The sequence below is a fragment of the Coregonus clupeaformis genome, unplaced genomic scaffold (assembly GCF_020615455.1).
Source record: "Coregonus clupeaformis isolate EN_2021a unplaced genomic scaffold, ASM2061545v1 scaf0995, whole genome shotgun sequence".
Classification (NCBI taxonomy): Eukaryota; Metazoa; Chordata; class Actinopteri; order Salmoniformes; family Salmonidae; genus Coregonus; species Coregonus clupeaformis.
This window is the reverse complement of record NW_025534449.1, coordinates 71,080-92,608: the sequence shown is the minus strand read 5'-3', so window position 1 is coordinate 92,608 and position 21,529 is coordinate 71,080. Positions and strand designations below refer to the sequence as shown.

The following is a 21,529-nucleotide window of genomic DNA, read 5'->3' as shown; positions in this document are numbered from 1 at the left end:
TATGTGTTAGGCTAGTAGATGGTTGTGTTGTACCTACCAGTACCCAGTGTTCGCGGGGTCCGACATGTCAATCAACCTGCTATCTGCCAATCACGGGAATGCCTGGAATGTTCTGATGCCGGGCATCCTGGCGGTTGGCGGAGTGGCGTGGAGAGGGGTTGGGCAGGGGGATGGAGCATAGGAAGTTAAGACCAGGTTTAGCCTTTGTTCTCTCTCTTTTTTACGTCTGGGCTTCACAAGAGAAGGTCACGATTGGCTTGTGGATTATCTTTCATTTATTTGGCGTGGGCTACGGCCAAACAGTAGCCTGTGTAAAGTTGGTTTAATAAACCGTCCATTCGTAAACTCAATCCTCTGTCTGGACAGTTGTTCTTTTATGATCTAGTCAGGTCATTACAGTATTTTGACAGGTTTTGCTTGCTTTAACTTCTTCAAAAAAATGAAACCACTCAATCCTTTTATGTGATTGCTTGTTCAAACCCCCGTTTTTGTCTCTTTTTAAAAATCATTTTAACTGGAAATATGTACAATACATATGCTATGTTCGTCAAATCAGGAACAGGAGGTTCACAGTTTTTTTTGTGTCCTTTTTATTTATTTAAAAGGATGAAACTAGCATGTACATATGAAATAGTGACTGAATTCGAAACTCCCATGAATTCTTTCAGTATCTGAAGATTGCTGTATATTTTATGAGTAATAAAATAAAGAAATTAGTTATGTTATTTAATAATGAACTATTGGTTATCTGTTTTATGTGACAACCGCAGTATCAATTTCTAGGTGACAGTGGTGCTAATCCCAAAAGAAAGGCTACATACAACAAGGAACAAGAAGTATATTGGCAAAATGATGACAATTGCATGTACCTTGGCCTAACGGTGTGGGTTATGTATTTTATTTTTCATGGCGTCCTCAACATTACAGTTTTAAGGGCAACAATAGCCTACATTTGTTTACAACTCGCAGGATTTCCATACATGAGCTTTCAACAACACAGAGTGTTGCATCAGCACGAGATCTAAAGTGCGTCAAATCTGTACAGGTCATTGTTACGTCATCACTGATAAACGTTGAAACTGATCAAAAACCGCTGGAGCAGTTCAGTCTAATCCTCCCTAGTGCTGGAGGATTGCGTTTGTTTTCGCTCTGGATGCGCGTTCATTTTGGCAAGGAAATGTGCTGATTTTGCAAGGAGATGGAGAATAAAGAGTTCAAGGTAGGCATGTTATTTATTTTTAAATATTCAATTATATTAATTACTGTGGATTAAATATTGTTTAACAAATGAAATAGTGTGCTATTCATGCTGTAATATCAAACTAGAAAGTCTATGGCCGGGGAGTCATGAGAGTTGGCTAAAGGTACAGTAAGTAGAATCTGCTGTGGGTCAAATGGGGGTCAAAGGTTATGACAGCGCCTTCATAAATACGTCCTAAATGGCACCCTATTCCCTATGTAGGCTAGTGCACTACTTTTGACCAGGAGCTAGTGCACTACTTTTGACTAGGAGCCATAGAAGGGTTGGCTGATGTCACGAAAATGATGCTCGCGCATCGATGGCCGGAAGTCGTGTATCTTGTTATGATTCTGAACCTCAGCTAACAACAAGCTGCCATGTGGGGAATCGTAGCTCTGTGGCATGTTTCAGCTCGTTGTATGGTGTTATTGATACCAAGTCTTGTTTTGAGGTGTTTTGACTGATATCATGTCTATGCAATGGCTAAAATGCGCTACCTAGCTAACCAACAACAACTGTAACAATGTATTTGATACGAGTTCATTGTTCAAATGTATTTATGTTTGCATTAAACATTTAGAGACTAAATATAGTTTACATGTTGTCTAAGTCAAACCCTGTCTATTTTGCCCCATAGTTGCATGCCAGTTTTGTTGCTAAACAACCAACCCCTCTATAGAGTGTTACAGTGGAGGTGTGATAATACCCATAAAACCTAGCGGTCAAACAGGGAAATGGTTCCAATCGTTTTTCCACCATTCATTTTTCCCATAGGCGATTTTAGAAACACATAAAATAAGGGCTGTATTTCGTGTAGGCTTACCCTGTAAATCTCTCTCGGACAAGTTGACTTTTATCAGGATATTCGGCTCTATTTACTCTCAGATTCGAAAATGCTAATTAGCATCAAAGTAGACATCATGCAAAACTACAAATCCCTGCAAGCTCCTGCATGTCATCTCTAGCTGACACCTTTGCTAACGGGTATTGTGTCAATTTAAAACTTGCACTAGACAGTTCACAGAATTGTCCATTTAAAGAAATGCAGCCAATTTATTCATTACTACATTTAGCTAACATTAGATAGTTAATCCAGAGATTCTTACCTTTGCCTCGATCAGCATGATCATCATGGCATTTGGCATAAGTCTCCTGAGTGGCGCAGTGGTCTAAGGCGCCGCATCGCAGTGCTAACTGTGCCACTAGAGATCCTGGTTCGAATCCAGGCTCTGTCGCAGCCGGCCGTGACCGGGAGACTCATGGGCGGCGCACAATTGGCCCAGCGTCGTCCAGGGTAGGGGAGGGAATGGCCGGCAGGGATGTAGCTCAGTTGCTAGAGCATGGCGTTTGCAACGCCAGGGTTGTGGGTTCGAGTCCCACGGGGGGCCAGTATAAAAAATATATATGTATTCACTAACTGTAAGTCGCTCTGGATAAAAGCGTCTGCTAAATGACTTAAACGTAAAATTTGTAGTTCTTTATGATAGCAACATTAGCAGCTAATAAGCATTACATTTTTGGGAGGTAAATACAGGCGAATATATTGATAAGTCACCTTGTCCTAGAGAGATTTACACGGTTATCAAAATGTCACACCAGGGTAAGCCTACACGAAACACAGACCTTATTTTAAGTGTTTCTAAAATCCCCAATGGGAAAAATGAATGGTGGAAAAATGACAATTTCCCTGTTTGACCACTAGGTTTTATGGGTATTATGACTCATACTGTGGGACTCTATAGGGCTCCAGCCAAAAGAAGTGCACTATATTGGAACTAGGGTGCTATTTCGGACACAAGCATAGATATGATGCATTATTATGTGACCATAGAAATAGAATCACTAGAAAGGATAGAGCCTCTGACCTTGGCAATTTGACTGGTAAACTGAACTTTACACCTGATATGATGTTCTGGTGATTATATTTCTCTGAATATGATGCATTATGATGTGACAATGAGAGTTGGGTTAATGGTGCTCTCAAGGCAACTGGGAACTCGAAAAAAATAACTAGGTCAAATCATGTCCGTGATCTTCAGGTCGGAAAGTCGGAGCTCTAGAAAGATCCCAGAGTTTCCGACTTGGAATTCCTTTTACATTTTGTGGTGGTAATTTTACCCCCTTTTTTTCTCCCCAATTTTTCGTGATATCCAATTGGTAGTTACGATCTTGTTACGATCTTGTCTCATCGCTGCAACTCCCCAGCAGGCTCGGGAGAGGTGAAGGTCGAGTCAGGCGTCCTCCAAAACATGACCCGCCAAGCCGCGCTGCTTCCGACTTGGAATTCCGAGTTGGATGACTGTTCAAAACGATTTTTCCCAGTCGGAGCTTGTTTTTTTCCCTATTTCCCAGTTGTCTTGAACGCACTGAAGTCGGAAGTCAGAGATTTCCCAGTTGTTTTGAACACGGCAAAAGGCGACACAGTAGGTGACATCTAAACATGACTTTGTGCTGTCTTTCAGAGGTCAGAGGTCAGTGGGAATGACCTCACCCTCATAGACCTGGATGACCCCATCAATGAAGCTGATGTTATGAAGGAAGTCAGGTAAGTGATTTACACTAATGACACATTTGTGACTGGTTACAGGATCACATAGGCCTACAGATTCAGTAGTAGGTCAAAGGTCACCGCCTATGGAGAGGTAGGCCCAGAGCCATGTATTTAGAGAGTTGGGACATTGAGATATAAACTCAGCAAAAAAAGAAACGTCCTCTCACTGTCAACTGCGTTTATTTTCAGCAAACTTAACGTGTAAATATTTGTATGAACATAACAAGATTCAACAACTGAGACATAAACTGAACAAGTTCCACAGACGTGTGACCAACAGAACAAAGGGGGGGGTCAAAATCAAAAGTAACAGTATCTGGTGTGGCCACCAGCTGCATTAAGTACTGCAGTGCATCTCCTCCTCATGGACTGCACCAGATTTGCCAGTTCTTGCTGTGAGATGTTACCCCACTCTTCCACCAAGGCACCTGCAAGTTCCCAGACATTTCTGGGGGGAATGGCTAAATCCTAGCCCTCACCCTCCGATCCAACAGATCCAGGCTCTTCATGGCAGAACACTGACATTCCTGTCTTGCAGGAAATCACGCACAGAACGAGCAGTATGGCTGGTGGCATTGTCATGCTGGAGGGTCATGTCAGGATGAGCCTGCAGGAAGGATACCACATGAGGGAGGAGGATGTCTTCCCTGTAACGCACAGCGTTGAGATTTCCTGCAATGACAACAAGCTCAGTCCGATGATGCTGTGACACACCGCCCAAGATCCACCTCCAAATCGATCCCGCTCCAGAGTACAGGCCTCGGTGTATCACTCATTCCTTCGACGATAAACACGAATCCGACCATCACCCCTGATGAGACAAAACCGCGACTCGTCAGTGAAGAGCACTTTTTTAGCCAGTCCTGTCTGGTCCAGCGACGGTGTGTTTGTGCCCATAGGCGACGTTGTTGCCGGTGATGTCTGGTGAGGACTTGCCTTACAACAGGCCTACAAGCCCTCAGTCCAGCCTCTATCAGCCTATTACGGACAGTCTGAGCACTGATGGAGGGATTGTGCGTTCCTGGTGTAACTCGGGCAGTTGTTGTTGCCATCCTGTACCTGTCCCGCAGGTGTGATGTTCGGATGTTCCGATCCTGTGCAGGTGTTGTTACACGTGGTCTGCCACTGCGAGGACGATCAGCTGTCCGTCCTGTCTCCCTGTAGCGCTGTCTTAGGCGTCTCACAGTACGGACATTGCAATTTATTGCCCTGGCCACATCTGCAGTCCTCATGCCTCCTTGCAGCATGCCTAAGGCACGTTCACGCAGATGAGCAGGGACCCTGGGCATTTTTCTTTTGGTGTTTTTCAGAGTCAGTAGAAAGGCCTCTTTAGGGTCCTAAGTTTTCATAACTACCGTCTGTAAGCTGTTAGTGTCTTAATGACCGTTCCACAGGTGCATGTTCATTCATTGTTTATGGTTCAATGCATTGAACAACACTTTACATTTTAGTCATTTAGCAGACACTCTTATCCAGAGCGACTTACAGTTAGTGAGTGCATACATTTTCATACAAGCACCTCGTGGGAAACAAACCCACAACCCTGGCGTTGCAAGCGCCATGCTCTACCAACTGAGCTACAGGGGACTAGCATGGGAAACAGTGTTTACACCCTTTACAATGAAGATCTGTGAAGTTATTTGAATTTTTACAAATTATCTTTGAAAGATCCTGAAAAAGGGACGTTTTCTTTTTTTGCTGAGTTTATGTATACATTACATGACACAGTAGATATCCATATGACATCTGGCTCCCCATGGGCAATGTTGACATTTTAAACAATGCTATGTAACTGAACATCTATAATTAGAATGTACTTATAATGAAAGGATAAATGAAAGGCTCTAAGGCGCTAACATTGAGTCCTTTTAAAAGTTGGCAGAATTCTCTAAATATTTGGCTCTGGATAGGCCGAGTCATCTCAAGAGTATTGGAGCCATAGAATTTGAGTGATTCTATTCTAATTCTAGAATGATTCTAATTCTATGATACTAATTCTATAATTGGAACACATCCTCACACTCACATTATAGCAGTGACCTAAGAGAGATTCCCTTTTCTCTATCTAGATCCCATAAAGATCACAGAGAGGCTGAGAGACTAACCAAGTTGGACGAGGCTGTTCTAGAGACAGATACCCCAACTCAGTCACAGGAGGTTGAAGGAGAGAGTGAGTTGGACGAAGCTGTTGCCATCCCATCTCAGTCACAGGAGGTTGAAGGAGAGAGTAAGTTGGACAAGGCTGTTGCCATCCCATCTCAGTCGCAGGAGGTTGAAGGAGGGAGTGAGTTGGACGAGGCTGTTGCCATCCCATCTGAGTCGCAGGAGGATGAAGGAGATAGTGAGTTGGACGAGGCTGTTGCCATCCCATCTCAGTCGCAGGAGGTTGAAAGAGAGATTGAGTTGGACGAGGCTGTGGCCATCCCATCTCAGTCGCAGGAGGTTGAAGGAATGAGTGAGTTGGACGAAGCTGTTGCCATCCCATCTCAGTCACAGGAGGTTGAAGGAGAGAGTAAGTTGGACAAGGCTGTTGCCATCCCATCTCAGTCGCAGGAGGTTGAAGGAGGGAGTGAGTTGGACGAGGCTGTTGCCATCCCATCTGAGTCGCAGGAGGATGAAGGAGATAGTGAGTTGGACGAGGCTGTTGCCATCCCATCTCAGTTGCAGGAGGTTGAAGGAGAGAGTGAGTTGGACGAGGCTGTTGCCATCCCATCTCAGTCGCAGGAGGTTGAAGGAGAGAGTGAGTTGGACGAGGCTGTTGCCATCCCATCTCAGTCGCAGGAGGTTGAAAGAGAGATTGAGTTGGACGAGGCTGTTGCCATCCCATCTCAGTCACAGGAGGTATGATGTATTTTTCTATTACATGTATGACATTTCATTGAGATATTTTGTGTTTTAATGACTTAAAATTGAATTACAGCCTAACTCTGCTTTCTGTTGTCGCCATCAGGATGCAGTGGTGACATTCACTACCGTGACCCACAAGGATGAAACTTCCCAGACCAGCCTCACCCTCAGCAGGGGAAAGAGAAGCTACCCAGACCTACACACCTTTGTGCAGGACATGAAGGACGAGTAAGTTGCTGTTACGGATACAGGTATCCTGTGTTTTTGTGTGTTTCTACTCCTTCTGCCCTAATCACAGGTGTCCTGTATGTTCCTGATTGGTGGTCGTTGAGGTGTCTGCTGATTGGACCAATCAGTGAACATTCCTGTGCATTGCACCACCTGTTACTCGTTCTTTCAATCACACATCCCATTATATAAAAACCAGTCACTTGTGTTTGTTGAGAGAGAGACTATTTCTGTATGTGAGTATGGACACTGTGGTGTCCTGTTTTTGTTTACTCACTAAGTTGCCGGTTACTCTGGTTGGTAATTTTGTTAGACCACTGTTTTGTATGTGAGTAATGGATACTGTGATGTCCTGTGTTTAGAGTACTCATTAATTTGCTGGTTACTCTGGTTGGTAACTATTGTGTGTTTCTGGGAAAAGGGGAGTTTGAGCTAGCTGCCCTTGGGCATACATTTCCCCGTAGAAAGAACTGTCTATAAACACTAGTTAGACCTGAGCGGACCACCCACTGTATTTTTGTATGGTAGCAGTAGCCTAGCGGTTCTTGAGGCAGGCAAGATCAGTTTAGGGGTGTTTTACACTATTGTTTCATTTCTTGGGTCCTGCTCAGCCCTTTTTCCCAAACCTTTACCGTGTGTTCAGAAATAAACCATTTGTGTTTGACGGTAGTTCATGGTTGTTGTGTCATATTTGTTCTCACTGTTCCATGCCACACTTATAATTTACATGAATTATGTTACGGGCCTCATGTCCATCACCCTAGACGTTCAAAGCCACGGGGTTCGTAACATAAAGTGGGGGTTCGTCCGGGATATATCCCATGCTACTCATGCAAATTCGTAAGTGTCTGGTTCAGTGTTGAGCTTGGCAGCTGTACTACCTGTTTTTTTTTGTGTTCAGTAGTCGACGGCTCGTGTTGCTAGTAGGATGGCTACTTTTGAGTTGGAGGCATTTTTGGAAAACCCTACGTGGGAGGTTTTTGAGAATTGCCGTAGAGTGGATCTACAGGTTTTGGCTGACCACTTTTCTGTACCCATACCGAGGGGTTTAGTGAAAGCAGAAGTTAGGGAAGTAGTGCTAGCGATATTGTTGAACGAGCGAGTGCTTGAGTTACCGCCGCCTGAGTCTGCTGCTCCTGTAGGGGAGGTGGTGGCTGTTCCTGTAAGCCCATCAGTGTCTGAGGACGAGGCTAAGGCTCCGGCCACATTGCCCCGTTATGACCCACTCTCCCCACTGACTGACAGTGATGCCAGGATGGATGTCCGCTTGACACGGCTCCAAATGGAGGCGGAAGAGCGGGCACAAATCAGGCTAGACAAACTGGAGACGCGTAAGATGGAACTGGAGACGCGTAGGCTTGATCAAGAACTGGAGACGCGTAGGCTTGATCAAGAACTGGAGACGCGTAAGATGGAACTGGAGATGCGTAAAATGGAACTAGAGGCAGAAACAGCGAGGTTAGTCTCTGCTAATACTATGCCTGCTAGTGAGCCATCCTCACCAGCTGTGTCATCTGCTACGTTTGATATTAGTAGGCAGATCACCTTGGTACCTGTGTTCAGGGAGTCAGAGGTTGATTCCTATTTCAGTGTGTTTGAACGGATAGCGGTAGCATTGAAATGGCCCGAAGAGGTATGGTGCCTATTACTTCAGTGTAAACTAACAGGTAAAGCCCAAGAGGTTCTGGCAGCGCTACCTCTTGAAGACAGTTTGAATTATGAAGTGGTCAAAGCTACTGTTCTTCGTGCCTATGAGCTTGTTCCTGAGGCATATCGGCAGAGATTTAGGTCTCATAAAAAGTCTCCTACTCAGACTTATGTGGAGTTTGCTAGAGACAAAGGAAATCTGTTTGACAAATGGCACAGTGCTAGTAAGGTAACTGATTTTAACTCTCTACGGGAGTTAATATTGTTAGAAGAGTTAAAAAATTGCTTACCGGAACGCATTGTAGTTTATCTGAACGAACAGAAAGTATCCTCACTGTCGGAAGCGTCTGTATTGGCAGACGAGTTTGTGTTGACGCATAAGAGCGTGTTTTCGGCTCGTACGGAGAGCAGGGCTGCGGAGTTGCTAACTTTTAGTCCTAGTCGACCAGCAGTACATCCAGCACGCCCAAAAGATGTGCGTCACTGTTTCTATTGTCATAAGGTGGGACATATGGTTAATGATTGCTTTCTGCTAAAACGCAAACCGGGGATGCATCAGCACGCCAGGCCGCCAACGGGTGTTGGGCTGATTCAAATGCGGTTGTGGGGCCGGAATCAAGACAGAGGCCTCATAGTGAATGTGGTTTGAAAGTCCCTGTCCCAGATCACAGTTATGAACCGTTCATTTTTGAGGGGTTTGTTTCTATATCAGATGACGAAGCGTCTCAGCGTCCAGTTAGAATCCTCAGAGATACTGGTGCGGCGCAGTCGTTCATACTAGCTGATGTGTTGCCCTTGTCTAATAATACATATTGTGGTTCCAGTGTGTTAGTACAAGGAATTGAAATGGGATTTGTCCCAGTGCCATTGCACTTTGTGAACGTACACTCTGAGTTAGTCAGTGGATTGTTCAGAGTTGGCGTACGTCCTATGTTGCCAGTAAAAGGTGTGACATTTATAATGGGCAACGATATTGCCAGAGGAAAGGTGATACCCGTATTGGAGGTATTGGATAAAAGTGACTAGTCTCTCTCCGAGGAGCTGGCACAGGGTTATCCAGATGTGTTCCCCGCTTGTGCTGTCACACGTGCTCAAGCACGACAAGTGGGTGAAGTGATAGATTTGTCGAACACGATTCTATTCAGAGAGTGTGACCCAGAGGATAGTTCGGGTGCTACCTCTGGTAAGCTGGTGCAGTCTGACCAACAGCCCAGAGAAAGGAAGAAGGTTGTGGAACTTGTTGCTGAGGCAATACAGTTACCAGTTACTCGTGAGCAGCTGATCGCTAACCAACAGGTTGACATTAGCCTGGCTAAATGTTTTTCTAGTGTTGTCTCAGAGGAGGACCTAAAGAAGAAAAACATGGCATACTTCATTGATGGTAATCTCCTCATGCGTAAATGGACATCCCATGTTGACGCTGGCGGAGATTGGAATGCTGTTTACCAAATAGTGATTCCTACAGCCTTTCGACAAAATGTTTTATCCCTCGCTCATGATCACCAGTGGTCCGGACATCTGGGAGTCACCAAGACTTATGATCGAGTTTTGCGACATTTCTTTTGGCCTGGCTTAAAACAAGATGTGGCTCAGTTCTGTCGGACTTGCCACACCTGTCAAGTAGTTGGGAAACCGAACCAGGTTATTTCCCCCGCGCCTCTTTGTCCCATACCAGCAATAGGTGAACCCTTCGAACATGTGATGGTTGATTGTGTTGGACCATTACCAAAAACAAAATCTGGTAACCAGTTTATGTTGACAATTATGTGTGTGGCCACCAGGTACCCAGAGGCCATTCCTCTGCGAAGGATTACTGCTCCGGTGGTGAGTAAAGCGTTGATCAAATTCTTCTCCACTTTTGGGTTACCTAAGGTGATACAAACTGATCAGGGTACGAATTTCCTTTCTAAACTTTTCAAACAAGTGTTAAAATCCTTGTCAGTTACACACCGTGTGTCAAGCGCATATCACCCAGAGTCTCAGGGTGCGCTTGAACGTTGGCATCAGACCCTGAAGTCTATGCTCCGTAAATATTGCTTGGAATCTGAGAAAGATTGGGATGAGGGAGTTCCTCTAGTGTTGTTTGCTGTCCGTGAGACAGTACAGGAATCCCTAGGGTTCAGCCCAGCTGAACTGGTGTTTGGACACACCATGAGAGGACCTATGAAAGTCCTTAAGGATCAGTTTTTGTCACAAGAGTTGTGTGTGAAAGAAAATGTGTTGGACTACGTTAGTCGCTTTCGTGAGCGCCTACATGCTGCCTGTGCTCTAGCAAAGGAAGCGCTGTCTTCCTCACAGAAACGGATGAAACGACACTATGACACACAGGCTGTTTCTCGTTCACTGCAGCCAGGTGACCATGTTCTTGTATTGTTGCCTGTGCCAGGAGCGTCATTGTCAGCACGTTTCTCTGGTCCTTATGTCATTGAAGAGAAACTAAGTGAAACTGACTACGTGATACAGACTCCTGATAGAAAACGCCAATCTCGTGTGTGCCACGTTAACATGTTGAAGACATACCACACCAGGCCCGTCACTCAGGTAGACAGTCCAGAGAAACTGGCCGAGTCGGCTGTCTCTATTACTGCTACGGCTGTAGTGGGAGGTCATGTTAATGATGTGGACGGAGATGGTTTGGAGTTGCGCAATACTCAGCAGCAGTGTGCTAGATTGCCCAATTCAGACATGCTGCTGTCTCTCCCGTCAAGCCTGATTCATTTAACGGACAGACAGTCAGATGATATTGTGAGACTATTACACAGCTTTCCATGTCTTTTTAATGATGTTCCTACATGTACAAATGTGTTAGAACATGACATTAATGTTGGAAACGCTGCACCTATCAAGCAACATGCTTATCGTGTCAACGTCTCTAAAAGAAAGATAATGAGGGGTGAGGTCGGTTCTTTGCTGGAGAATAACCTGGCTATGCCAAGTTCAAGTCCTTGGAGTTCTCCGTGCATTCTGGTTCCTAAACCTGATGGGACATCCAGATTATGTACGGACTATCGGAAGGTCAATGCTGTCACAGTGCCCGACTCGTTCCCGTTACCCAGACTGGATGACTGTATTGATACTGTTGGTGCTGCTACTTATGTAACCAAACTAGATCTTCTAAAAGGTTACTGGCAGGTGCCGTTAACCCCACGTGCCTCCGACATTTCTGCCTTTGTGACCCCAGATCACTTCCTACAATATGCTGTCATGGCATTTGGGATGCGGAACGCACCAGCCACTTTCCAACGCCTGGTTAACACAGTATTGGCTGGAGTTCCTAATTGTAGTGCTTACCTTGATGATCTGGTAATTTATTCAACTGAGTGGTCTGATCATGTTAAAACTCTAAGGGTAGTGTGTGAACGTCTAGCAACCGCTTCTCTAACCCTAAACTTAGCAAAGTGCGAGTTTGGGAAGGCCACTGTTACTTATCTCGGTAAACAGGTCGGCCATGGTCAGGTGCGCCCTGTAGAGGCCAAGGTCTCAGCTATAAACGCATTTCCCGCACCTACCACCAGAAGAGAGCTACGCCGTTTTTTAGGGATGGTTGGCTACTACCGTAGTTTCTGTAAAAATTTCTCTGCGGTAGTTGCTCCATTAACGGATTTGCTCAGTCCGGCGAGAAAATTTGTATGGTCTGAAGATTGTTGTACTGCTTTCAACACTGCTAAAGCACTCTTATGTAGTACTCCTGTTCTTGCTGCGCCAGATTTTGAACGACCGTTTAAACTGGAGGTAGATGCAAGTGCCAGAGGTGCTGGTGCTGTTCTACTGCAGCAAGACCAGAGTGGAGTGGACCATCCTGTCTGTTATTTTTCACGGAAATTTAACAAATGTCAGACAAACTATTCCACCATTGAACAAGAAGCTCTAGCTTTGTTGTTAGCTCTGCAGTACTTTGAAGTTTATGTTGGTTCCAGTGCATTACCAGTGATAGTGTATACTGACCATAACCCCTTAGTTTTTCTCCACCGGATGTACAACCAGAACCAACGCCTTATGCGTTGGGCACTTGTCGTGCAAAATTATAATTTGGAGATCCGCCACAAAAAGGGGGTTGGATAATGTGTTGGCAGATGCTTTGTCTCGTGTGTAATGATCTAGGTTTTTTTATCCCGACAGGATGATTATTGAATTTTGGGTGTTGTGATGAGTACGTGTGTCGCAAACCATTGTGGTTTGCTCTTTTAAGGGTGGGAGTGTTACGGATACAGGTATCCTGTGTTTTTGTGTGTTTCTACTCCTTCTGCCCTAATCACAGGTGTCCTGTATGTTCCTGATTGGTGGTCGTTGAGGTGTCTGCTGATTGGACCAATCAGTGAACATTCCTGTGCATTGCACCACCTGTTACTCGTTCTTTCAATCACACATCCCATTATATAAAAACCAGTCACTTGTGTTTGTTGAGAGAGAGAGACTATTTCTGTATGTGAGTATGGACACTGTGGTGTCCTGTTTTTGTTTACTCACTAAGTTGCCGGTTACTCTGGTTGGTAATTTTGTTAGACCACTGTTTTGTATGTGAGTAATGGATACTGTGATGTCCTGTGTTTAGAGTACTCATTAATTTGCTGGTTACTCTGGTTGGTAACTATTGTGTGTTTCTGGGAAAAGGGGAGTTTGAGCTAGCTGCCCTTGGGCATACATTTCCCGTAGAAAGAACTGTCTATAAACACTAGTTAGACCTGAGCGGACCACCCACTGTATTTTTGTATGGTAGCAGTAGCCTAGCGGTTCTTGAGGCAGGCAAGATCAGTTTAGGGGTGTTTTACACTATTGTTTCATTTCTTGGGTCCTGCTCAGCCCTTTTCCCCAAACCTTTACCGTGTGTTCAGAAATAAACCATTTGTGTTTGACGGTAGTTCATGGTTGTTGTGTCATATTTGTTCTCACTGTTCCATGCCACACTTATAATTTACATGAATTATGTTACGGGCCTCATGTCCATCACCCTAGACGTTCAAAGCCACGGGGTTCGTAACAGTTGCTCTTTGGCTTCCCCATGCATCCCCTAGATATGTTCCCTATCTCAATTGCATACTCCTCGTGTCCTCTCTTCTCAAAACCCATTGGATGAGAAAGCCAGAGGTCCCGCCCTTCTGAACTTCTCATCCAATGGGTTTTGAGAAGGAGGCGAGGAGATTGAGAGTCTCCCATAGTCTCGGGCCAATTCAACGGACCAAATAACCAATCAGGGATGTCTGGGTGTGGCCTAGTTCCATAGAGGTCCATCCATAACGTAGTCTAAGATAATAGAGGTAATGTCCATCCATAACGTAGTCTAAGATAATAGAGGTAATGTCCATCCATAACGTAGTCTAAGATAATAGAGGTAATGTCCATCCATAACGTAATCTAAAATAATAGAGGTAATGTCCATCCATAACGTAATCTAAAATAATAGAGGTAATGTCCATCCATAACGTAATCTAAGATAATAGAGGTAATGTCATGTAGTTCATTGTGTACTTGCATTTATTTACTTTTCAGCCATTGGAATCTGCTGAGTGAGAATATGCGTGCCGGGGTGAGTTATAGTCACCTCTAAAGTAGTTAATGTTGGTAAAATGGACCAAACATTCATTTGTGGAAATCCTGCAGAACCTTTAATCCTGAACCACTGCTTTAATTGACTAGCTTGAGTAAATTGTTCTAAGTTTTATATCAGTGCAGCCCCTTTAACAAACTAACTCTGTATGGTCTTTTAACATTGCAGATGAGCAGACATGAGTTTAGTGCCAAGTGCATGGATATTGTAGCATGGGTGATGGAGTCTACATCCACTGTGGTTGTTCCCGCCCTTGACCTCACCATGCAGATAGAGCTCTCTGATTCGCCAAGCTCTTCTGGATCAGGAAGTAATGAGACAGGAGAGGTGACCTCTCTTGGCCGCAGCGTCAGATTCAGCTGTAGTGGAGGAGCCAGCAGGTGCACCAGCGCCAGAACTGCCTACAGCACACGCACTCCCACGCCTTTCCCCTCCTCTCACAGGTACCTAGCCCTATCCCCTCCTCTCACAGGTACCTAGCCCTATCCATGCCTCTAACAGGTACCTAGCCCTATCCACGCCTCTCACAGGTACCTAGCCTTATCCACGCCTCTCACAGGTACCTAGCCCTATCCATGCTTCTAACAGGTACCTAGCCCTATCCATGCCTCTCACAGGTACCTAGCCCTATCCCCTCCTCTCAAAGGTACCTAGCCCTATCCTCTCCTCGCACAGGTACCTACCCCTATCCCCTCCTCTCACAGGTACCTACCCCTATCCACGCCTCTCAAAGGTACCTAGCCCTATCCCCTCCTCTCACAGGTACCTAGCCCTATCCCCTCCTCTCACAGGTACCTACCCCTATTCCCTCCTCTCACAGGTACCTACCCCTATCCACACCTCTCACAGGTACCTAGCCCTATCCCCTCCTCTCACAGGTACCTACCCCTATCCACGCCTCTCACAGGTACCTAGCCCTATCCCCCTCCTCTCACAGGTACCTAGCCCTATCCCCTCCTCTCACAGATACCTAGCCCTATCCCCCTCCTCTCACAGGTACCTAGCCCTATCCATGCCTCTAACAGGTACCTAGCCCTATCACCTCCTCTCACAGGTACCTAGCCCTATCCACGCCTCTCACAGGTACCTAGCCTTATCCATGCCTCTCACAGGTACCTAGCCCTATCCATGCCTCTAACAGGTACCTAGCCCTATCCATGCCTCTCACAGGTACCTAGCCCTATCCCCTCCTCTCAAAGGTACCTAGCCCTATCAACTCCTCTCACAGGTACCTAGCCCTATCCCCTCCTCTCAAAGGTACCTAGCCCTATCCTCTCCTCTCACAGGTACCTACCCCTATCCCCTCCTCTCACAGGTACCTACCCCTATCCACGCCTCTCAAAGGTACCTAGCCCTATCCCCTCCTTTCACAGGTACCTAGCCCTATCCCTTCCTCTCACAGGTACCTACCCCTATCCACGCCTCTCACAGGTACCTAGCCCTATCCCCTCCTCTCACAGGTACCTAGCCCTATCCCCTCCTCTCACAGGTACCTAGCCCTATCCCCTCCTCTCACAGGTATCTAGCCCTATCCCCTCCTCTCACAGATACCTAGCTCTATCCCCTCCTCTTTTTGCAGGTATTTCCTGTTATAGGTACAAATATCCATTCCAGATCCACTTAGTGAGAAATACTACTTAGATACTACACAACCACTCTAAAACGTTTACTCTGAATGTTAATGTTTGGTCTGAGTGTGGTTTGAGATGGTTCACAATGCTTCCTTTGAATAACAATAACAAGGTTGAGTTTGTGTCCCAAATTCTTGGATCATATTTTTTATTTTGTTACCATATACTATTCATTTCTGTTGTGCATTCTGCAGGTCCATGACCTCTTTGCTGAGTGAGAACGAAGAGCGATATGTCTCCTCACCTGAGGGTGGCGATAGAGAGATGAGACACAGACCACACTCAGCACCACTGAGATCTGTGTTTGGCATCTCTGAGGACTCTGTCTTCGACATGGTCCAGAGCGGCCAGTCGCAGGGTGACATCGTACCGCCGCCCAAACGGAGTAGACAGGAGAAATAAAGACCTAGCAAAATGTCAACGGATGGCAAGTTTATGATGGGTATTGTCTAGTTGGTTATAAACCTTCTCAACTCCAGATTGGCTGAGCTAATGCGAAGTGTCAGTCAGGGAACTCTAGTTCTGCTGACTGGAAGTATCTCAGCAAGTCAACAGTTTGCCCAAGAGATGCTAAGCATGGTGACTTCTAAGATGTATTCCCATGCCATAGAGCATATTGCGCTCGGCCACAAGTCTCCCCTTGAGTTAGAGAGGGAGCTTGAGGCCATCTTGGGTCCTCTGGCTGGACAGGTCATAGTCATCATCATAGATAGCATCATCAAGGCTAAAGCCAACGGAGGAAATGAGGGGAGAGCGTCCAGCCCCTTGACCTATTTTCTAACTGCCATTTCGGCAGAAATACAAAGCCTAGTGGTTCACAGATCGGCTAGCAGACCATCCACCAGACTGTCCAACAACGACCCACTGCTGAACATTTCCAAGTCAAAGGTCTTAAGATCAGTTCTGCTCAAAATGGCAGAGCTCTTTGGCCAAGGTCCAAGTGAAACCTGTCTAGTTCCACTAGTCCAGAGTCAGTCCAACAACTCAATTTGCGACTGGACTGTGAATGCAGGCACCATTCATCCAAGTACATTTCTGTCCGACAACAGAGTGACAGAAGTGTCATCCGATGTTGTGGATCTTGTACTTGAGTTTTTTTTGGATAACAGGATTTTTGGATAACAGGAACCCGTCAAGGCCACAGAGTGCCTGCTCCCACAACTCAGCTAGTGGAGCAATAGATATGAGAGCTCTTGCTGGGGACTTGGTCAGACAGGTGTCTGTCAAACTCAGCCCATTTGTCTCTGAGAGTCAACTCTCCACCATGTCCATGACAGATCTGTCATCATCTTTTTCTGACTCCACCTTGAAGCAGTTGTGTTCTCGCTCTGTTGTTGCTCTGGCAACTGCCTGTCAAGCAATCAAAACAGAGCTCGAGAACCAGAGACCTACCAACCTGGCAGCCAGAGACCTACTATCGTCTCTGGTAGAGACCATTGAGGACATGGATATCTCTGACATCCTCCAGGGCCCGTCGGCCATTTTGGAGGAGGCTGCTGTGATAAAGCACCCAGAGATGTCCACCTCGACAATATACAGATCTCTGCTTCTCGACTCATCTCTCGCCTCCTCTAAGATGGTCACTGAGAGCATTATCTTCAACAACCCATGCCCATCAGAGGAGAATGTGAGTATTCAGAAGGAGCTCCCTGCTGATAAAGTTGACATCCTCCATGGTCAACCAGTGGAGGAGTATATTGTCAAAGCTGAGCAATGCATCACTCAGGTCATTCAGGATGCAGCTTTGACATATACTGCTGCGCTGGATAAAACCGACACTTGTGGGAAACTGTCGGAAATCCTATCTGTCCATGTTTCCTCAGAGAATATTGAGGAGGCATCCTCTGATCTCTTTGGTGGAATTATTTCCGACCTGCATGAGGTATCTGAGGTCAATAAGGCCTCCATGCGTACGAAATCAGGTCGCAAAATGTTCTGGGTGGAAGTGAGTTCAGGTTCCCAGAAGATTTATACCAAAACCCTGGACAAACTAAGGAAGCTGTTCACCTCCCACCATCTCACTGAGGGAAAAAAATACTCCTGTGCAAATCGAGCTTTCTGCAACTGGACTACTTGTAACTGAGGCCACTGTGCAGGAATCTCCTGTAACTGAGGCCACTTTGGCAGTGTCTCCTGTACAGAAGACAGACAGTAAGACCCCTTCTAAGTCCCCAGCCTCAGCCTACCAGCTCACCCTCGACACCTGCACTAAAGGGGTAATCAAACAGGTGATCTCGGTGATGAGAGGGACACTTCAAAGGAAGACTGCTCCGCTTCCGTTGGGGAGAGCACGTCAAATTCATCCTTCGACTTCAACCAGAAGTTGGACTCGATAATTTCGAAATTGGAGGACCTCTCCATTTCGAGTGATGTGACGTCAGCCGAGATTGCCACACTCACGCGATCTCTTAGTGCAGCCAGCAGAACCTCTAACGTTTCCATCCAGAGCTTTCACAGTGCTGAGTTCCGAGCTAAGGCCAAACACATTGTGAGTGAGACCATTCTCAGAGCTGCTAGCAAAGCCAGCCATTCTTTGCTACAGAGCATGCCTAGCACCACCTTCTCACACCATGCGGTTTCTACAGCCGAAGATATAGTAAATATTATCATGCAAGACCTTGAAAGTGTATCCCAGTACACTGTGGACGACGCAGACTCCTTCCCACTAGGAGAGAAAAAGCTGGAGTTCCAGCTCAAACCCAGAGTTGTCTTTGACAACTTATTGGATGCTGCTCAAACCATGTACCACAGAGTAAAGGATAGACTGAACATCTTTTTCTCTTTTCCACCAGTGTCAGTCACCACAGCCAAATATGTGCTGGACTCCACCCCTGTGGAGACACTCAGACGCTCTAAGTCCGCTGACACTGCTCTTGTTGAGGACAGGAGCCGCCCTCCGTCTGTGAGAAGTGAGAAGCCTTTGTCAAAAGTCTGTTTGGCTAAAAGGTCTAAAACCCTTCTGTCTTCGAGTGGCTCTTCAACAGACCACCATGTAATTGACACATGCAGTGAGGATGTCACTCTGCCCACCAGGAGTATGTCAGTTGTGAGCAACAACAGTTTGAAGAGAGCCTCTCCTCTCCACGGCAGTGGATTGAGTGAAAGTTGCAAACCTCTTGTGGCTCTAAAAGACGTAACAGTGGCAGTCAGCCAAGAAGGCTTTAGCAAAACTGCAAAGAAGACGCTCAGCTTGATCCTAAATGTGATCAAGTGTAGAGTGGCCAACTCTGAGAGTTCATCTGTTGGGCAGATTGCAAGTGAGGAGTGTCTGATAGCCACTAACATGTTAGACTCTGTACTGGAGAGCCTTGACCAGTTGCCTGACATGAGCGCTGCCGATGAGATCACAAGGACAGAATCCCATACCTCTATCGCAATGGACGAGACAGGTTCACGGTCAACGCTTGTGAGCCAACAAGAAATAAACATATCTGACACCAATATCATAGTGAAAACTATAATGGACACATTGAAGACGGACGACCCAGAGATGACTTCAGCAGAAGAACATCTGGATAGGCTCCTGTCAGTTGAAGCCCCTTCAAGGTGCATCTGGCAACCTGATCACAAAGGTCCATGGTCTCATTCAGGAGATAACCATAAACCGCCAGCTTCAATCCATGGTTGGCCACAGAAGCCTCTCTCAACCAGCGCTGCCTAAACCAGCCCTGAGGAAGCTGTCAAAGGACGATGCCTCAGAGCTCATTTACAACTTTGCCCAGACTTCTGTTAGGAGACTCCTGGGGCAGTGTATGGGAAGGCCTATGCCACCATCGGCTGAAATGGTTTTGGATCAGGTCATCAAGTTGATGACAGACGTGGTGATGGACAGCCTGACTTATGTGTCCAAGTCTACAATGGAGGATGGTAAGTGAAAGTACCTCTTTTCATCTGCATAGGACTTAATTGTAACATGCTCAATACATTGCGTTTTATGATGTAAAATTCACTGGGTGTGTCCAAAATGGCACCTTCTTCCATATTTAGTGCACTACTTTTGACCAGACCCTATGGGTCCTGGTCAAAAGTAGTGCACTATAAAGTGAAGAGAATGCCATTTGGGATGCAGTGACTGACTTCAATGGCTGCGTCCTCTTCTCCCAGTTATTGTACACAGGTCGGTCACACTAGCGTGCTCTTCTCACTCAGACACCAGCAATGCCACAAGTGACATCACTCATGGTGTTGTAGCTGACCTTAATGCTACTGAGGAATTCCCTGCCAGGAGCCTTAGCCCGGCTGATGTAAAGGCTGACGGCATGGCCCGCCTTCCCTCTGCCAGAGGGGAAGAGACTAAGAAGAACAGGAAGTGGCGTTTCCTACCGAAAATGCATAAGTTTCCAAAGATCATGATTAAGGTAGGGTGCTCTGTGTTTTGAGATTACATCTGTAAGGCAGGGCTGAAATTTACCCTACAGATTCACTACACCCCTATTGTCTCTCAGCATTAGAACAATACTGTTGTCATTGTCTTTAGGAGGTTGAGTGAGGACGCTGTAATGCAATCCTAATACACATGGGAGAGAGTCAATGGCTATGTCCCTAATGGCACCCTATTCCCTATATAGTGCACTACTTTTTACCAGCGCTCTATGGGCCCTTTTCAAAAGTTGTGCCTTACGTAGCGAATAGGGTGCCTTTTGGGATGCACACTCTGTATTTTACACAGGCTCAGTTGTCCTGATGTGTTTTGTCAACAGCTGTTCAAGACAAAAGGGGAACCGAAGAGCCACCCTAAACAGGATGCACTGTCTACCAAACGTCTCAGAGAGACTCATATTTCACAGGGTAAGTGATAAGCATCGATAATGTCATATTGATGTATCACCCTATGACAAGCTTGTTAAAACAGTGACAACAGATACAGGCAGACCGACGGACAGACAGACAGGCAGACGGACAGGCAGGCAGGCAGGCAGGCAGGCAGGCAGGCAGACAGACGGACAGGCAGACAGACAGGCAGACAGACAGACAGGCAGGCAGACGGACAGGCAGGCAGACGGGCAGACGGACAGACAGGCAGACGGACGGGCAGACAGGCAGACAGACGGACAGGCAGACGGACGGGCAGGCAGACAGACAGGCAGGCAGGCAGGCAGACGGACAGGCAGGTAGACGGACAGGCAGGCAGGCAGACGGACAGACACAAACACACACATTCATTTTCTGATTATGAAATGTTCTTATGACAGATGCTGAGTGTGAGGTTCCAGAGGTTCCATCCACTCCCCCTCCCAAGGAGGACCTGACAACCACACCGGCCCCTGCTCCCCAGGAGTCCCAGTCCCGTAAACGCCCACTCATAGTCAGGGTGTTACACGCTCTCTCCAGAGCCATCTCCAAACCATTCAGAGGAGCTTCTGGGAAGAAGAATTAGCCAAATGCCTGATTTTATTAATATGATATTTTAATCCGAGCCTTTATTTAATAAAACATCACTGCATTGATTTCTGTCTATAGTAGTCTTCATGTATGTGCAAGATAACGGTAAAGTACTTCAAACCACATAGTCAAAAGTATTCATAGTGAAGTACCGTTTATGATTATTGATTGTGGAAATACACATAATACAGAAAAGTTGTTGTCACATATAAAGACAGACATAAAGGAGAACTCCGTAGACCAGTCACATTCTCAAGCCATAACTAAATCCATGAATGGATCTCCTATAAGATGACAGGAGAACATTTGTAACACTTTCTATGAAGCCTATATCTATAATGCATACACTCAAGTCATTTACATTTTACATTTTAGTCATTTAGCAGAAGCTCTTATCCAGAGCGACTTACAGTTAGTGAGTGCATACATTTTTGATTTTTTTCATACTGTCATACACT

The 21,529-nt window shown here is 46.0% G+C and overlaps 3 protein-coding genes across 4 annotated transcripts; all 3 read left to right on the top strand.

The window, feature by feature from the left end:
• Window positions 1–1,092: 1,092 nt before the first annotated feature.
• Window positions 1,093–16,091, top strand: LOC123486091. The gene is made up of 7 exons (XM_045217285.1): window positions 1,093–1,219; window positions 3,703–3,785; window positions 5,861–6,005; window positions 6,742–6,866; window positions 14,001–14,037; window positions 14,227–14,501; window positions 15,884–16,091. Exons 1-7 carry the CDS (start codon window positions 1,199–1,201, stop codon window positions 16,089–16,091), a joined length of 894 nt encoding a protein of 297 aa, XP_045073220.1. The 5' UTR covers window positions 1,093–1,198.
• LOC121560726 lies at window positions 14,463–17,916 on the top strand. The gene is made up of 2 exons (XM_045217281.1): window positions 14,463–14,501; window positions 15,884–17,916. Exon 2 carries the CDS (start codon window positions 16,759–16,761, stop codon window positions 17,770–17,772), a length of 1,014 nt encoding a protein of 337 aa, XP_045073216.1. The 5' UTR covers window positions 14,463–14,501; window positions 15,884–16,758; the 3' UTR covers window positions 17,773–17,916.
• Window positions 17,917–19,233: 1,317 nt separating this feature from the next.
• LOC123481061 lies at window positions 19,234–21,121 on the top strand. 2 transcript variants are annotated; one of them, XM_045217283.1, is made up of 4 exons: window positions 19,234–19,556; window positions 19,839–20,047; window positions 20,390–20,477; window positions 20,882–21,121. In XM_045217283.1, exons 1-4 carry the CDS (start codon window positions 19,310–19,312, stop codon window positions 21,064–21,066), a joined length of 729 nt encoding a protein of 242 aa, XP_045073218.1. In that variant the 5' UTR covers window positions 19,234–19,309; the 3' UTR covers window positions 21,067–21,121. The 2 variants fall into 2 exon arrangements, with proteins under 2 accessions (XP_045073218.1, XP_045073217.1); XM_045217282.1 differs by having other exon boundaries at window positions 19,235–19,556; window positions 19,794–20,047; window positions 20,882–21,120.
• The last annotated feature ends 408 nt before the right edge of the window (window positions 21,122–21,529 follow it).

Coding starts and splice junctions, on each gene's coding strand:
- LOC123486091 (XM_045217285.1), top strand. CDS start 1,199: ATGGAGAATAAAGAGTTCAAG. Junction 3,786..5,860: donor GATGTTATGAAGGAAGTCAG/GTAAGTGATTTA, acceptor TTCTCTATCTAG/ATCCCATAAAGATCACAGAG. Junction 6,006..6,741: donor TCCCATCTCAGTCACAGGAG/GTTGAAGGAGAG, acceptor TGTCGCCATCAG/GATGCAGTGGTGACATTCAC.
- LOC121560726 (XM_045217281.1), top strand. CDS start 16,759: ATGTTGTGGATCTTGTACTTGAGTTTTTTTTGGATAACAGGATTTTTG.
- LOC123481061 (XM_045217282.1), top strand. CDS start 19,310: ATGGTTGGCCACAGAAGCCTCTCTCAACCAGCGCTGCCTAAACCAGCC. Junction 19,557..19,793: donor CAAGTCTACAATGGAGGATG/GTAAGTGAAAGT, acceptor CTCTTCTCCCAG/TTATTGTACACAGGTCGGTC. Junction 20,048..20,389: donor TTCCAAAGATCATGATTAAG/GTAGGGTGCTCT, acceptor TTTTGTCAACAG/CTGTTCAAGACAAAAGGGGA.